This window comes from Oncorhynchus kisutch, linkage group LG13, assembly GCF_002021735.2.
Source record: "Oncorhynchus kisutch isolate 150728-3 linkage group LG13, Okis_V2, whole genome shotgun sequence".
NCBI classification, from domain to species: Eukaryota; Metazoa; Chordata; class Actinopteri; order Salmoniformes; family Salmonidae; genus Oncorhynchus; species Oncorhynchus kisutch.
Genome location: NC_034186.2, coordinates 66375467 through 66392318, shown reverse-complemented (window position 1 = coordinate 66392318; position 16852 = coordinate 66375467). Strand labels below are relative to the sequence as shown.

The 16852-nt window shown below is 45.7% G+C and overlaps 1 protein-coding gene across 2 annotated transcripts in view; it reads right to left on the bottom strand.

The window, feature by feature from the left end:
* The window catches only part of LOC109901679 (LIM domain-containing protein 1-like), a 33113-nt gene that overhangs the window by 11207 nt on the left and 5054 nt on the right, over positions 1-16852 (bottom strand). For both annotated transcript variants that reach the window (XM_031787042.1, XM_031787043.1), the window contains one exon: positions 7821-7922. In XM_031787042.1, the coding sequence (XP_031642902.1) occupies positions 7821-7922 (102 nt within the window). The remainder of the gene's footprint in view (positions 1-7820; positions 7923-16852) is intronic.

Below are 16852 nucleotides of genomic sequence, written 5' to 3'. Positions count from 1 at the left end.
AAGGCTCCAGAACGTCAGACAGAATCCATTAAGTCTGGCTAATTCCCAGACACCAACTCAAATAAACACTGAGTCTAATACTGTAGCAGCCTCTTGATTTAATCTGCTTCAGAGAGAGACTGGCCTGGTTGGACAGCTTTCTGCTGCACTGGGAACTACTGGGAACACACCTGGGACCTCGCTGAGACAATCACTAGCACATGAGGAGAAAATGGTGTGATTGAATACAATGACTAAACAGAGCGTAACTGATTAAAACAGAGTTCTCTAATGGTTTGCTTCACGTGGCAAAGAGAGAGAGAGACAGAGAGAGCGAGAGAGACCCAGGCCTCAGGCCCAGAGGCAGCGCTAGCTCTTCTTCTTTCCCTCATCTTTCCTGCTTTCTGTCTGTTCTCTAATAGATCACTCCACACACCGAGAGCACATCCTGTCCGTCTGAATTCCCCTCTCCTCCTCTCCTTCATAATAAACCCCCTTCTCTTCTCCCCTCCCTCCATTCCTACAGCCCATCCCACAGGAAGGGGAAACATTCCACACATTTTCAGGGAGGAGGTGAAGGAGGGACGGGGGAGAGAGGGAGGGAGGAGGGTTAACACTAGTGAATGGGAGCCTTCTTCATCTCCTGGCTGCCACAGAGCTATTAGCTACACACGTTAGACTAATCAAAAATGGAGGAAGGCGAGTAGAGCGATGGTGCTAAAATAATCACTAAGCGATTAGGAACTAACATGTTTTATTCAGAGGTCTCATTGTCAGAGATGGCTGGCTGAGGGAATGGGAGTCTTAACACAACAGGCCTGGGATGGAGAGAAGAGCAGAGCACCGGTTGCAATGATACCAGTGGTGACCTGATCATGGCATTGAGGGGGCAGCAGAGTTCAGACAAACAGCTAAAAGCGAAACCTTTTGCACTGGAAAACGGACATGTGTGTTCTTATCGGACAGTTCAGGTAGTTTTGGCCAATAAGAACACTGAAGTTCAGGTAGTACCTCCCCGTTTCTCCTGAGTTTCAAAATGTTTTCTCCCCTACTGAACATGACCCTAGTGACCCCTGAGACATTCCACTGATGGAAATATGGGCCCCTCTCAGGGGTAACAACAATAGACACTAAATCACAGTAGATCTCCTGAAAGCCCACAGCAGCCATCTGAAAGGGTTTGTACCTCTTACGGACATAGATAGAGCCAAACAATGAGACATCCTGTACTATACTTGTATCAAGGCTTTGAACCTACGCATTCAGTAGCATTATGAAACTGGCCAAGCTTCCTGGCAAAACTGGGAACTAACGGTCTAATCATGTACAACATTTAATTGAATTACATTGAACTGATTTGAATGGATTGTAACATTCCTTTGTAATAAGTGCCATATGACATGCCTATCCTCATTGAACTTCAGAGGGATAAACTGACAATATCAAGGTCAGAAAGGCAATCGTTACAACAACAAGACAACCATCTCTGCATCAGGAAAAGATGCAAAACTGTCCCTTGAATAATCATCATTTAATAACCCTATTTTCCCCTTCATTTCCCTCAGGAATGAAGAAAAGAGTGATGGATGGAATGAACACACAGAGAGAGAGAGAGAGAGAGAGAGAGAGAGAGAGAGAGAGAGAGAGAGAGAGAGAGAGAGAGAGAGACAGAGAGAGAGAGACAGAGAGAGAGACAGAGAGAGAGAGAGAGAGAGACAGAGAGAGAGACAGAGAGAGAGACAGAGAGAGAGCCTTGTGAGACGATAAGATGAATGAATGGCAGAAGAAGACTGTGCTGACAGTAATGAAAGAGTTGCAGAAGAATGATGACTATGTCCCCCCCTAATATAAATGATAAATGCCTCAGAGACAGAAAACACACACAGGCCTGGGCTGTTTTCTAGTGAAAACGTTCTTTAATACCTCAAGATTGATTCTAAGATCCATCTGTCCACTTCTCTAACACCATTCATGAATTATGTATAAGTCTGTCTATTACTGTACTATAAACACTAGCAATCTAGGAAGAAAATCACAAGAGCTACGTGAGAAATGCACAGATCAGATGCAGTCAAAGCAAAAGAGAATGGACCACATTTCACATGTACTGAAAAAAATCATAATACCCATAACCCACTCTTCATTAGAAAAGCTGGAATGGTTCTCAACAAGTATGTGAATTTAGATTCATTTAGTTGAATCCTATCTAATCCTTATTTCCCCAGCACAACAACATATGTCCAATAGGGCCTATAAGTGTTTACTTGGAGGATATTGTTACTCACAGCAACGTCCTCCCTTACCTCAATCACATTTATCAGATGTAGAGTGTGGACACAGGGACAGGGTAGGGTGTTTAAGCTTCACAAACTATCCACCATCTAAGAGTGCCAGCAATAAAACCATAGCAGTTTTCAGATCACTAACGTCACATCCAATCCATGCTTGTGTTCTATAACGGCAGAAGATTAGTTGGAGAGGCTGATGTTGTAAGGTGGGTTGGGATTGGTTGGGCTCAGGACAAAGCAACAATTACACTTCTGTTCTCACAAAAAACAACCCAGCTCCAGTCTCATCTCAGCCAAAAGCTCTAGTCCAACCCAGCTCCAGTCTCATCTCAGCCAAAAGCTCTAGTCCAACCCAGCTCCAGTCTCATCTCAGCCAAAAGCTCTAGTCCAACCCAGCTCCAGTCTCATCTCAGCCAAAAGCTCTAGTCCAACCCAGCTCCAGTCTCATCTCAGCCAAAAGCTCTAGTCCAACCCAGCTCCAGTCTCATCTCAGCCAAAAGCTCTAGTCCAACCCAGCTCCAGTCTCATCTCAGCCAAAAGCTCTAGTCCAACCCAGCTCCAGTCTCATCTCAGCCAAAAGCTCTAGTCCAACCCAGCGCCAGTCTCATCTCAGCCAAAAGCTCTAGTCCAACCCAGCTCCAGTCTCATCTCAGCCAAAACCTCTAGTCCAACCCAGCTCCAGTCTCATCTCAGCCAGCGCACTTCTGTATGTTGGTCGCTGCCCATATCATTGCATAATAAAGAAGATACACAAGAGTTCAGGGGCCTTGCTTTAACAAAGTTAACCATTTTCACTGTAGTGTCCAAATTTTTTTTCAAGCTGTCTGGCATTCCCTTGGCAGCAAGAGCCTCTCGGTGGATGCTGCAGTGTACCCAAGTGGCGTCGGGAACAACTGCTTGCATGCGCGTTACCACTCTACTATGTCTCCCTGTCATGGATTTTGCGCCATCAGTACAGATAACACATCTTGACCACTATAGTCCATTTGATGTCACAAAGATGACCAGTACTTTAAAAACATCCTCTCATGTTGTCCTGGTTTCCAGAAGAGGATGTCTTCCTTAATTGACCCCCCATAAACGTAACTGACATATACCAGGAGCTGTGCCAGGCCTGCCACGTCTGTTGATTCATCCAGCTGTAACGCATATAATTCACTGGCTTGTATGCGAAGCAGTAATTATTTCAAAACATCTCCTGCCATGTTAGATGTACCCCAGTTTGGGAATACCTGCTCCAGTCCACACACACAATGCGCTACTCTCCACTTGATCAAATCATGCCAAATCATGTTCCATTGGGAAAAGTTGGGAGATGGCTGCCTAACTGTGTCTAGTGAAGGCAGATTTAGACTCTACGTTTGTGGGAACAGGGTCTCTTTATTGAGGGAGACAAAGACAACACTTTTTTTTGATGCAAATATCTCTAGTCGTGCTGGTATTAAAGGTGTTCCATTCTCTCTGGTCCAAAGTTGTATGGTAGACATTTGAATGAGAATGATGGTGCAAAATACAATTAATGGTGGCAAAAATATCTTAGGCGTCATGGCGACCAAAACCACTTCCTGCCCATGTAATTTCCTGTCCAGTGCGTTTTTTTTAACCTTTATTTAACTAGGCAAGTCAGTTCAGAACAAATTCTTATTTACAATGACGGCCTAGGAACGAACAGTGGGTTAACTGCCTTATTCTGGGGCAGAACGACAGATTTTTACCTTGTCAGCTCGGGGATTCGATCTTGCAACCTTTCAGTTACTAGTCCAGCGCTCTAACCAATAGGCTACCTGCCGCCCCACAGCTTCCCAGCCGTCTAGTCTGCTGATCTGCTCTGAGGCTGAGATATGTAATCCCCCACAATCCTTCACTCTAGTTCTCACCTACTCTGGGCTTTAGCATCCTACTGGAGCTTTGCTGTCTCCTCTCACTTTCTGGTTTTGTTGCTCCTTCTAACAGCCCTTTGTCTTGACCAACAGATTATTGTCGCAGACTACCTGGAAGCCCACTATATAGCCCACTTTAGACCTGGAAGTCCTCCTCTTTACAAACAAGCCCATATCTCCCCTAGATGAAGGAGAGTTCTAGGGGGTTAAAGGGGGTTGAGTGGGGTTTTGGGCTGCTGTGTGCTGGTGCTTTAAAGAGGCTTGTGACCTTTCTAGAAGCTGCTTTAACTGGAACCTTTAGTGAGCGATGCGTCTTCTGTCTTCTGTCCTAGACATGCAGCTTCAACTATCCTCCTGCCTAACAAAGGATGCACCCCTTGCCTCCCCCTACCTCCACCCTGCCTCCCCCCTACCTTCCCACTACCTCCACCCTGCCTCCCCCTACCTCCACCCTGCCTCCCCCTACCTCCACCCTGCCTGTCTCCCAGGCACCTTGAGGAAGGGGGAGACATTCCCCTTTAAGTATTTTAAGTTCAGGGTCTTAAAGATTCTGTTATGCAACAAAAGAACCATGAAGGTGGTTGAGGGGTTAAGGGGGAGGGAGAGTCTGCTTAACAAGACTGTTGCTGTGTGTGTGTGTGTGTGTGTGTGTGTGTGTGTGTGTGTGTGTGTGTGTGTGTGTGTGTGTGTGTGTGTGTGTGTGTGTGTGTGTGTGTGTTTGTTCCGGCGTAGGTGGTAGTTCTGAATGGTCCTGCCCCGTGCACCCCTACCTCCCTGGATACAGCATAACACCAGTCTGTGGACTCCCACCCCAAGGCCCCCTACGCATGCATTCCTCCACGGCCCGGTCCCTCTCCCTGTAGAGCCGGCCCGCAGCCTCTGTGCCCTCAGATGGAGAAGGGTATGGGAGGTATGCAGTCAGAGAGTATCCACCTAACTCCCCCCAGTTTAGACCCCACCTGCCTCCCTAACTTTCTCCCTTCCGTGGCTCTTCTTTTTAGTGCCTCACACAGTCACACTTTCTCTCTCTCTGATACACAAACAAGGACACACAAACACACACAAAAGGTTGGGAAGATAAAGGACAACACAGGGTGTGTTAATCAGTGATGGTAGAGAATGAGCTTTCAGGTCAGGGGTCAGGAGGCCTCTCACTGCCCTCTAATGTGCATGGGCAGAGGTCACAGATCATCTCCACAGGGGATTTTAATTGGTCGACTCATCTATAGATACCAGAGCGGCAACCATCTGGACAGGATGGCTCTGGAATCCCTCTGAAGTTCTAGTAAGGAGATCACAGTGGAAAGACAGGCTCATTTATGGGAGAAGCCAAGGTCAGGGGAGGTGAGGAGACAGACAGGCAAGGTCAGGGGAGGTGAGGAGACAGACAGGCAAGGGCAGGGGAGGTGAGGAGACAGACAGGCAAGGTCAGGGGAGGTGAGGAGACAGACAGGCAAGGTCAGGGGAGGTGAGGAGACAGACAGGCAAGGTCAGGGGGAAGCAAATTTGGTGGAGCCAGGGAACCATCCAAGCTGAACATCACTAAAACAGTGAGACACTGAACCATAAAGTTGGTGAACTACTGAATCACATCGATTGATTTGATGAATCAATGAGCCACTAAACTGTAGCTGCGGTGATCTAGCTTCATGTCCCAGGGTCTGTGTGTTCTGATGTGGCATTCTCTTCTCTTTGTGTGGGCTGGCGGAGAGACTGACACACCCCGAAACTAAACACCACAGTTCCTTGGTTGTAATCATGGAGCTGACGGTGTGTGTATATGTGTGCAGTATTGTGTGTGTGTGTGTGCCTGGGGCTGGGGATGACTGTCAGAGAGATGATGTGACAGTTCCATTTAGTAGAACAGGAACTCAGCATACAATACAACTCATAGGAACATGATCTGACATGAGCTGCATGGGAGCCTGTTCAACACACTGGGTGGACTAGGTCAGGGATTCCCAAACTCGGTCCTAGGGCACCCACGTCTGGGTGCACGTTGTGGTTTTTGCCTTAGCACTACACAGCTGATTCAAATAATCCAAACTTAATGATCAATTGGTAGTCTGGCTCCCATGCAGCTCATGTCAGAAAGGGCAAAAAACGAAATGTGCACTCAGAGTCACCTAGGACAGAGTTTGAGAAACCCTGGACTAGGTGACTGTGTGTGTGTGTGTGTGTGTGTGTGTGTGTGTGTGCGCACGTGCCTACGTGCAATGTACACAGAAGGTGAGGAAAGAGTGAGTGAGGCAGGTAGGGTTTGTGTATATAGATCAGTAGGTTTGGGGGGTGGCTGATGTGGTAGTGGTTGTGGTCGTGGTAGTGGTTGTGGTCGTGGCCAATGGTGCGGTCTCCTTAGAGGCTGAATTTTAGATGCCGCAGAGACAACATCTTGCTGTTTTCTAGCTAATTTCCTGCAATTCTACACATTTTGCCATGGGGCAAAGAGAACATTTTTACAGTTTTAAAACTAGTTTCCCACAATTTTACACATTTTGTCATGGGGCTGAAAGACACAAGCTAAGTTCTTATGCTATCTGAGTAACAACAACATTATAACAACATCAATGGGGGCCCCATGCCATGACATTTTTAGAATTTTAGATCGTCCCGGTCTAGTTTTTATTTTGGTGATTGTTAGTCCTCAAAAGATGATTATATTTAAAAAATATACAGCTCCATTATATTTTCTACATCATTTATATCTGTTTAAGTCATTTAAGTTTACACTGAAAGCACTTTACCATTTAAGTTTACACTGAAAGCACTTTACCATTTAAGTTTACACTGAAAGCACTTTACCATTTAAGTTTACACTGAAAGCACTTTACCATCCATTATAACAAAATAAAAAAATGTGTTTGAATAATTATATACATATATATTAATATAGGGGGGAAAGTGGTAGGTTACTTACTTCAGGTGAAGTATGTCATGTTAGAGGTAAGGAGAGAGTAGGTGAGGTGGACAGGGTTTACTGTAGTAGTACTTACTGCAGGCGCTGCAGGTGAAGTATGTCATGTTAGAGGTAAGGTGAGAGAAGGTGAGGTGGACAGTGTTTACTGTAGTAGTACTTACTGCAGGCGCTGTAGGTGAAGTATGTCATGTTAGAGGTAAGGAGAGCGAAGGTGAGGTGGACAGGGTTTACTGTAGTAGTACTTACTGCAGGCGCTGTAGGTGAAGTATGTCATGTTAGAGGTAAGTAGAGCGAAGGTGAGGTGGACAGGGTTTACTGTAGTAGTATTTACTGCAGGCGCTGCAGGTGAAGTATGGCATGTTAGAGGTAAGGAGAGCGAAGGTGAGGTGGACAGGGTTTACTGTAGTAGTACTTGCTGCAGGCGCTGCAGGTGAAGTATGTCATGTTAGAGGTAAGTAGAGCGAAGGTGAGGTGGACAGGGTTTACTGTAGTAGTACTTACTGCAGGCGCTGCAGGTGGAGTATGTCATGTTAGAGGTAAGGAGAGAGTAGGTGAGGTGGACAGGGTTTACTGTAGTAGCACTTACTGCAGGCGCTGCAGGTGAAGTATGTCATGTTAGAGGTAAGGAGAGCGAAGGTGAGGTGGACAGGGTTTACTGTAGTAGTATTTACTGCAGGCGCTGCAGGTGAAGTATGGCATGTTAGAGGTAAGGAGAGAGTAGGTGAGATGGACAGGGTTTACTGTAGTAGTACTTACTGCAGGCGCTGCAGGTGAAGCAGACATCATGATAGAGGCTTCCCATAGCCTGGCAGGCCGCAGTGGCTCCGTACACCGCCTTGTTACACTTCACACAGCTCCCTGGAACACAACATAACAGCCAGGTCAGAGACATGAACTAGAGGTCGACCGATTATGATTTTCCAACGCCAATACCGATTATTAGAGGACCAAAAAAAGCAGATTTATATATATATATATATATATATATATATATATATTTGTAATAATGACAATTACAACAATACTGAATGAACAATGAACGCTTATTTTAACTAATATAATACATCAATAACATCTATTTAGTCTCCAATAAATAATGAAACATGCTCAATTTAGTTGAAATAATGCAAAACCACAGTGCTGGGGAAGAAAGTAAAAGTGCAATATGTGCCATGTAAAAAAGCTAACGTTTAAGTTCCTTGCTCAGAACATATGAAAGCTGGTGGTTCAATATTCCCAGTTCTTCAATATTCCCAGTTAAGAAGTTTTAGGTTGTAGTTATTATAGGAATTATGACACGTCAACTATTTCTCGCTATACCATTTGTATTTCATATACTTTGGACTATTGGATGTTCTAATAGGCACTTTAGTATTGCCAGCCTAATCTCAGGAGTTGATAGGCTTGAAGTCATAAACAGCGCTGTGAATCAAGCATTGCTTGGAGCTTCTGGCAAATGCAGTATAGTTTAAATGAATGCTTACGAGCCTGCTGCTGCCTACCACCGTTCAATCAGACTGCTCTATCAAATATCAAATCATAGACTTAATTATGATATAATAAACACAGAAATACAAGCCTTAGGTCAGTAATATGGTCAAATCCGGAAACTATCATTTCGAAAACAACACGTTTATTCTTTCAGTGAAATACGTAACCGTTCAGTATTTTATCTAACAGGTGGCATCCATAAGTCTAAATATTGCTGTTACATTGCACAACCTTCAATGTTATGTCATAATTATGTACAATTCTGGCAAATTAGTTCGCAATGAGCCAGGAGGCCCAAACTGCTGCATATACCCTGACTCTGCATGCAATAAACGCAAGAGAAGTGACACAATTTCCCTAGTAAATATCGCCTGCTAACCTGGATTTATTTTAACTAAATATGCAGGTTTAAAAATATATACTTCTGTGTATTGATTTTAAGAAAAGCATTTATGTTTATGGTTAGGTACACTCGTGCAACGATTGTGCTTTTTTCGCAAATGCACTTTTGTTACAACATCACCCGTTTGGCGAAGTAGGCTGTGATTCGATGATAAATTAACAGGCATCGCATTGATTATATGCAACGCAGGACAAGCTAGTTAACCTAGTAATATCATCAACCATGTGTAGTTAATTAGTAATTATGTGAATATTGATTGTTTTTTATAAGATACGTTTAATGCTAGCTAGCACCTTACCTTGGCTCCTTGCTGCACTCGCGTAAACAGGTAGTCAGCCTGCCACGCAGTCTCCTCGTGGAGTGCAATGTAATCGACCATGATCAGTGTCCAAAAATGCAGATGACCAATTGTTATGAAAATTTGAAATCAGCCCTAGTTAATCATCCATGCCGATTAATCGGTCGACCTCTAACATGAACACACACACACCACACACACACACACACACACACACACACACACACACACACACACACACAATCATCATCATGTACTTTGGCACCACTAGTGTCTCAGTCATAAGCAGTTGTCCTGTTAGAATAAAAAGTTAGAGTTGTACGCATTCCATAACACAAATAAAAACAGTCTGATTAAGAGGCTGGATCCATAACAAGCAGCCTGATGAAACCAGACACAAACAATGTAATGAAAAAAGCCTAACAACAGTCAAAGGAAATGAGTTAGCCATGCTGTATCATTGAAAGGGGAAATATATTCCAATCTGCTTGTTTGGTTTGGCTCTGGGCTAGAGGAGTCTGTCACATGAACACAGTGATAAAAGACCTGTTCCTGCCAAATGCTGCTCCCTTCACACACTGCTGCTAGACGCACGCACGCACACACACACACACACACACACAGTTCTACACACTTCAGCCAGACTGAAAGACACACAAACAAACGTCCCTTTCGCCCTCCCCTTTATAGACCACCAGTCATACAGGACAGGAAGTGAGAGGTTGGTGGTAGAAAAAGACAGACAAGAGAAGGAAAGAGAGAGAAAGGAGTGAGAGAAAAAGAGGAGAAAGGGATAGAAAAGTAAGAGACTGTAATGCAAGTTGGAGAGCTGTCCAAGCTGGTGTGTATACCTGTGGTGGGTGAGGTTCAGTAGTTCATATGGGCCAACTGTTATTGGGTTGTCACCCAGAACATGCCATGTCATAATCAATGTATAATGTTGGGTCTTCACAGCCAGTGGTTTGTTCTGTCACCATCTTCAATCATGCATGTGCATACTGCAGTGCATAGCAACGTACACACACACACACAGCCAATCATGCAGTATAATCTAGTCAGCTGACAGGCAGCGGAGGTGGAAAGTTCCATAGACTGAGAGAGTGTGAGAGAGCGAGAGAAAGAAAGACAGAAAGAGTGAGAGAAAGAACGAGAAAGAGAGCGAGAGAGAGTCCAGCGAAAATAGAAAGAGCTCGTGTCATGTGTCCTCTGAGGTGTTTTGTGTGCTGAGGTCTTCTGACTGAGCTGAGAGGTTGGCAGTGTGCTGAGAGAGAGGTGGTAACAGAACAACATGAGCCCACAGCAGCATGGCGTGGCACTGTGCTGAAACAACAGTGTGTTACACACACAACATTCCCCAGGGGGACGAAGACCACGCTAGGGACACTACCGCCTCGCCTAGCCACTCACAAAGAAGCTTCTGTCTCTGGCCTGCTCTCCTGCAGACAGACATCACCAGGCACTACGTCTGTATGCCTCCTCCCCTAACTCACTGGCAAGATCCCCAAAGGCCCCTACTCCCTACATTGGGAATAGGGGCCCATTTGCAACGCATCCACAGACAAGAGATAACATTAAGTTCACCTCTTCATACTGTAACACAATATAGAGCTATACAGTTTATTAGGTGCACCACCCCATTCCCAAAAATGGTTCGCTCCTACAGACAGTGAGTCACGTGGCCGTGGCTGGCTATATAAAGCAGGTAGACAGGCATTCAGTTACTGTTTGATCGAACGTGCAAAAGGGGTGACCTAAGCGACTTTGAGCGTGGTATGATAGTCGGTGCCAGGCTCGCTGGTTCCAGTATCTCAGAACGGGCCGGCCTCCTGGACTTTCCATGCAGGACAGTGTCTAGGGATTACAGAGTACCACACAGGGTTCCACTCATATTAACTAAAAACAAGAAGAAGCGGCTCCAGTGGGCACGCGATCACCAACACTGGACAATTTAGGAGTGGAAAAACATTTCATTGTCTGACAAATCCTGGTTCCTGTTGCGTCATGCTGGTGGCAGAGTCAGGATTTGGCGTAAGCAGCATGACTCCATGTCCCCATCCAGCCTGGTGTTAATGGTACAGGCTGGTGGTGTAATGGTGTGGGGAATGTTTTCCTTGAAACCAATTGAGCAATGTTTCCATACCCCAAATAATTCAGACTGTTCTGGAGGCAAGGGGGGTCCGACCTGGTACTAGATGGGTGTACTTAACAAACTGAACATACAATGAGTGTACAAAACATGAAGAACAACTGCTCTTTCCATGACATAGACTGACCAGGTGAATCCAGGTAAAAGCTATGATCCCTTCTTGATGTCACTTTCTTTAAATCCACTTCAAATCAGTGTAGATGAAGGGGAGGAGACAGGTTAAAGAAGGATTTATGAGACACGGATTGTGTATGTGTGCCATTCAGAGGGTGAATGGGCAAGACATGAAGATTGAAGTGCCTTTGAACGGGGTATGGTAGTAGGTGCCAGGCACACCGGTTTGTGTCAATAACTGCAACGCTGCTGGGTTTTTCCATGCTTAAGAATGGTTCACCACGAAAGGACATCAAGCTAACTTGACACATTTGAGCATTTGAAAGCATTTGAGTCAACATGGGCCAGCATCCATGTGGAACGCTTTCAACACCTTGTAGTGCTAATGTTTAGTGTACTCAGTGTAGATACTGTAACAAAATATAGGAATACCTCTGATACTGTAACAAAATATAGGAATACATCTGATACTGTAACAAAATATAGGAATGAGCTATATACAGACCTTATTGAATTAACCCTCCCCTCAAAATGACAATAAACCACTGTAGCCTACAGCACAGCCATCTACCTATCCCCTTACATAACAATGTCTGGAGATTAAGGTCCTAATCCTCTCATCGTGTGTTCCTCCCTTCTCTCCTCTCCTCTTTCTCTACCCCTCCTCTCCTCTCCTCCAAACCATCTGGCCTCAACCCTGGAATTCTAGGTTCAATCCATCATTAGACAGACAGACAGTTCGACTGTATGGACTCAACAGGGTTGGGTTTGTTCAGCTCAACTTTGGTTTTACTTGGTGAAATTTCAAAACAGAGAATTGTATGATATTCCACCAGAGTTGAAAGTCACAGCTGTTGTTTGTAATGCACATGCCATGTAAAATGCACTGAAAAGTAAGAGGGATACATAAACAACCAAACAAACTGGTTCCTGTTTAGGACAAACATTCTTAGGTAAAGAAGCAACATTTTCCTCCCTGATTACAGTCCCATATTCCAAACCCCCTGTGATTTTATAGGGGAGTGCTTTCTTTAACGGTTATGAGGGCATGGGTGAGGGGGGAATGGAATCAAAACACAGAGCCAAAACCTCACCCCCCATCCTCCCCCTCACTTCACCCCCCAAACACCAGCCCAGCAGCCCAGCTGTCAAAACGTCTGCCTCTACTGCTTCCCAATGGCTCACAACAAGCCTCTTCATAAACCTCCACAATCTCTGACAGGAACTTGATATTATGGTAGTTGACTTGTCATGTTAGAAGCCAAATATGACTACTGCACTTAGTAATAGTCCTTATAGTAGTACTAGTTTTTTTGTGTGTGTGTATCATATGGAAGTATTAGAATCCAAGGCTAGAACATTATGAAATCACATCAACACTGGTCCAACCCAAAACAACAGCCTAAGATCACAAAAACATTCTCTCACTACACTAACACACATTTACTTATACAACCAATCAAACAATGAAGCAAGTCCCCGGGCCCAGACACAGAGAGAGATAAAGAGAGAGAGACAGAGAGAGATAAAGAGAGAGAGAGAGATAAAGAGAGAGAGAGAGATAAAGAGAGAGAGAGAGAGATACACACACACACACAAAGGCTTCCTGCAGGACTTGTCAGGGGTACAGATTGAGTGCCAAAGCAGAAGCCAAGACACCCTGGGAAGAGTTAAGGTAAACTGTCCAGTCAACAGACAGACTACAGCCTGATAGGAGAAAGACATCCTTAATCACAATACAAAGCACTCAACCTCTACTATCTGTGTGTGTGTGGGGGGGGGGGGGGGCTCCACCCTCTGTCCTGTCCCACCACCCACCCTTCCTGTCTGACCTCCCACCCATAAATCTGCTCTCTGCTCTGCCTCTCTTTCCCTGCTCTACCTCCCTCCCTCTCTCTCTCACAGCCAAAGACGCGACAAAAGGTTCTATAAATTAACCCGAAGTACCTTCTGTTAATCTAATCATTTATGAAACTAAGTGTGCTCACCACCCACTCTTTATATTCCTCAGCCCCGTCCCGTCCTCCAGACATTCCTCTGTGTTCCCCCGGCGCAGCCGTTTGGCACGACACTCAGTTTCCCAGAACATCCAGCTGCAGCTCTGCCAATCAGAGCAGAGGGTATATGATTTGAGACCCCAGCCCTAGCTGGCAGGAACTCACTTGGCATGGATCTGAAATGGCACCTTTTCCCCTATACAGTGCACTACTATATGGGCCCTGGTCACAAGTAGTGCACTAAATAGGCAATAGGGTATCATTTTGGAAGTGACCCATATGAGCCTTTAGGATGGCCACACTAATCTCCCTTTTTCATGAACCTAATACATCACTAGGTATATGCCCCCAGTTTAAATATGGCTTACATACTTAATACTCTATAGTCACACTGGTCAATAATATACTGTATCATACAAATTAGGCAATCCTTTAATAAATGACACCAAATATTGAACTGATAACCCTGGAATAGAACATCATTCCCATAGTATTATGGTTCTGCATTTAGCCATAGTTTAGCTTGGTAGAGAGGAGTAGCTCAACACAATCTGGCCTTAATGACCATGTACTCTTATAATCTTCACCCGACACAGCCACCCCTCGGAGCCTGGTTCCCCTCTAGGTTTCTAGGATCCTGCCTTTCTAGGGAGTTTCTCCTAGACACTGTGCTTCGGCTTCTGCATTGCTTTCTCTTTGAGCATCCAGACCTATGGTTCAGGCTGAAAGAATACTCCTCTCCTTTCAGTGGAAAAAGCAGGTCAGGGATGGAGCTTCTCTTTCAGTTCAGTATGTAGACCAGGCCAGGAACTGCATCTGGCCGTCACGCAGGCTATTTTCTGGCACGACAGTATGACGCAGAAAATGAGTGTGTGCTGTGAGCGTGCCAGCGTTACAGTATTGTCATACACAAAGGTTCTACCATCTTCCACTGTTGCCCCCCATAGGAATCTCTATAATATGTTAACATGTGTGCTTATGAATCTGTGTGGGTGTGTTCAGCATGACAGCGACATGCCCCAGAACATCTTCCCTTACATACTGAAGGAGTGGACTCTGGGGGAATTACAATCCGGACTGACGTTCCTCGTTCCTGCAGGAAATTCCTTTTACGAGGCGGCAGTGAGATGCTTTATGACCGCTGGACAAGTGCACGCTATGTGTTCCTCTCTCTCTCATTGTTCTTCTCTCTCTCGTTGTTCTTCTCTCTCTCGTTGTTCTTCTCTCTCTCGTTGTTCCTCTCTCTCTCGTTGTTCCTCTCTCTCTCTCTCTCTCTCTCTCTCTCTCGTTGTTCCTCTCTCTCTCGTTGTTCTTCTCTCTCTCGTTGTTCTTCTCTCTCTCGTTGTTCTTCTCTCTCTCGTTGTTCTTCTCTCTCTCGTTGTTCTTCTCTCTCTCGCGTTCTTCTCTCTCTCGCGTTGTTCTTCTCTCTCTCGTTGTTCTTCTCTCTCTCGTTGTTCCTCTCTCTCTCTCTCGTTGTTCCTCTCTCTCGTTGTTCCTCTCTCTCGCACTCTCTCGGCTGGACGTCCCATTCCGATGACTGCCCTTGCCTCAACATGCCGAACCCAAGCATCCATGTGAACTAAACTTAATCCCAAATCAACATTGTCATTCACACACAAGCCTTAATAATGACTATACATACATGGTAGTACATACTTAGGACAAGGAGTTAGAACCTTGTCATAACCTATGACAACTAGCATCTGTACTTTTTCCTGAAAGGGTCATTTGGTGAGGAGGAAAAACTCCTGGCCTTACCTACATGACATAGTATACTGTACGCATCTTTTACATGGGTACCGTGTCCGTGTGAGTAACAGGACTAGCCTGGAACTGGGCTCTCAGAGCAGAGTCATAAACACCTTGTCAGCAGTTTCTAACTGCACACAGAGTACAGGTCTGGTACAGTACAACAGTACAGCAGTATAGCTGGGGGAAAGACAGCCAAGCACTTATTTTCTCTCCCTTATTTCCAGATAAGAACTCGAAGAGAGCCCGCAAACTGGGTTCTGCGTGGCACTAGCTTAATAAAAGGAGCAGAAAGCAATGCTCTTGGGCCATTTACAAATCTGTTTCTGCTGACCAGTTGAATTACTCCTCCTGCCCTACCTCTTTCTCTCTTCTCCTCCTGCCCTACCTCTTTCTCTCTTCTCCTCCTGCCCTACCTCTTTCTCTCTTCTCCTCCTGCCCTACCTCTTTCTCTCTTCTCCTCCTGCCCTACCTCTTTCTCTCTTCTCCTCCTGCCCTACCTCTTTTTCTCTTCTCCTCCTGCCCTACCTCTTTCTCTCTTCTCCTCCTGCCCTACCTCTTTCTCTCTTCTCCTCCTGCCCTACCTCTTTTTCTCTTCTCCTCCTGCCCTACCTCTTTTTCTCTTCTCCTCCTGCCCTACCTCTTTTTCTCCTCCTGCCCTACCTCTTTCTCACTTCTCCTCCTGCCCTACCTCTTTCTCCTCCTGCCCTACCTCTTTCTCTCCTCCTGCCCTACCTCTTTCTCTCTTCTCCTCCTGCCCTACCTCTTTCTCTCTTCTCCTCCTGCCCTACCTCTTTTTCTCCTCCTGCCCTACCTCTTTCTCACTTCTCCTCCTGCCCTACCTCTTTTTCTCCTCTGCCCTACCTCTTTCTCTCTTCTCCTCCTGCCCTACCTCTTTCTCTCTTCTCCTCCTGCCCTACCTCTTTCTCTCTTCTCCTCCTGCCCTACCTCTTTCTCTCTTCTCCTCCTGCCCTACCTCTCTCTCTTCTCCTCCTGCCCTACCTCTCTCTCTTCTCCTCCTGCCCTACCTCTTTTTCTCTTCTCCTCCTGCCCTACCTCTTTCTCTCTTCTCCTCCTGCCCTACCTCTTTCTCTCTTCTCCTCCTGCCCTACCTCTTTCTCTCTTCTCCTCCTGCCCTACCTCTTTTTCTCTTCTCCTCCTGCCCTACCTCTTTTTCTCCTCCTGCCCTACCTCTTTCTCACTTCTCCTCCTGCCCTACCTCTTTTTCTCTTCTCCTCCTGCCCTACCTCTTTCTCTCTTCTCCTCCTGCCCTACCTCTTTCTCTCTTCTCCTCCTGCCCTACCTCTTTCTCTCTTCTCCTCCTGCCCTACCTCTTTTTCTCTTCTCCTCCTGCCCTACCTCTTTTTCTCCTCCTGCCCTACCTCTTTCTCACTTCTCCTCCTGCCCTACCTCTTTTTCTCCTCCTGCCCTACCTCTTTCTCTCCTCCTGCCCTACCTCTTTCTCTCTTCTCCTCCTGCCCTACCTCTTTCTCTCTTCTCCTCCTGCCCTACCTCTTTTTCTCCTCCTGCCCTACCTCTTTCTCTCTTCTCCTCCTGCCCTACCTCTCTCTCTTTTTCTCCTCCTGCCTA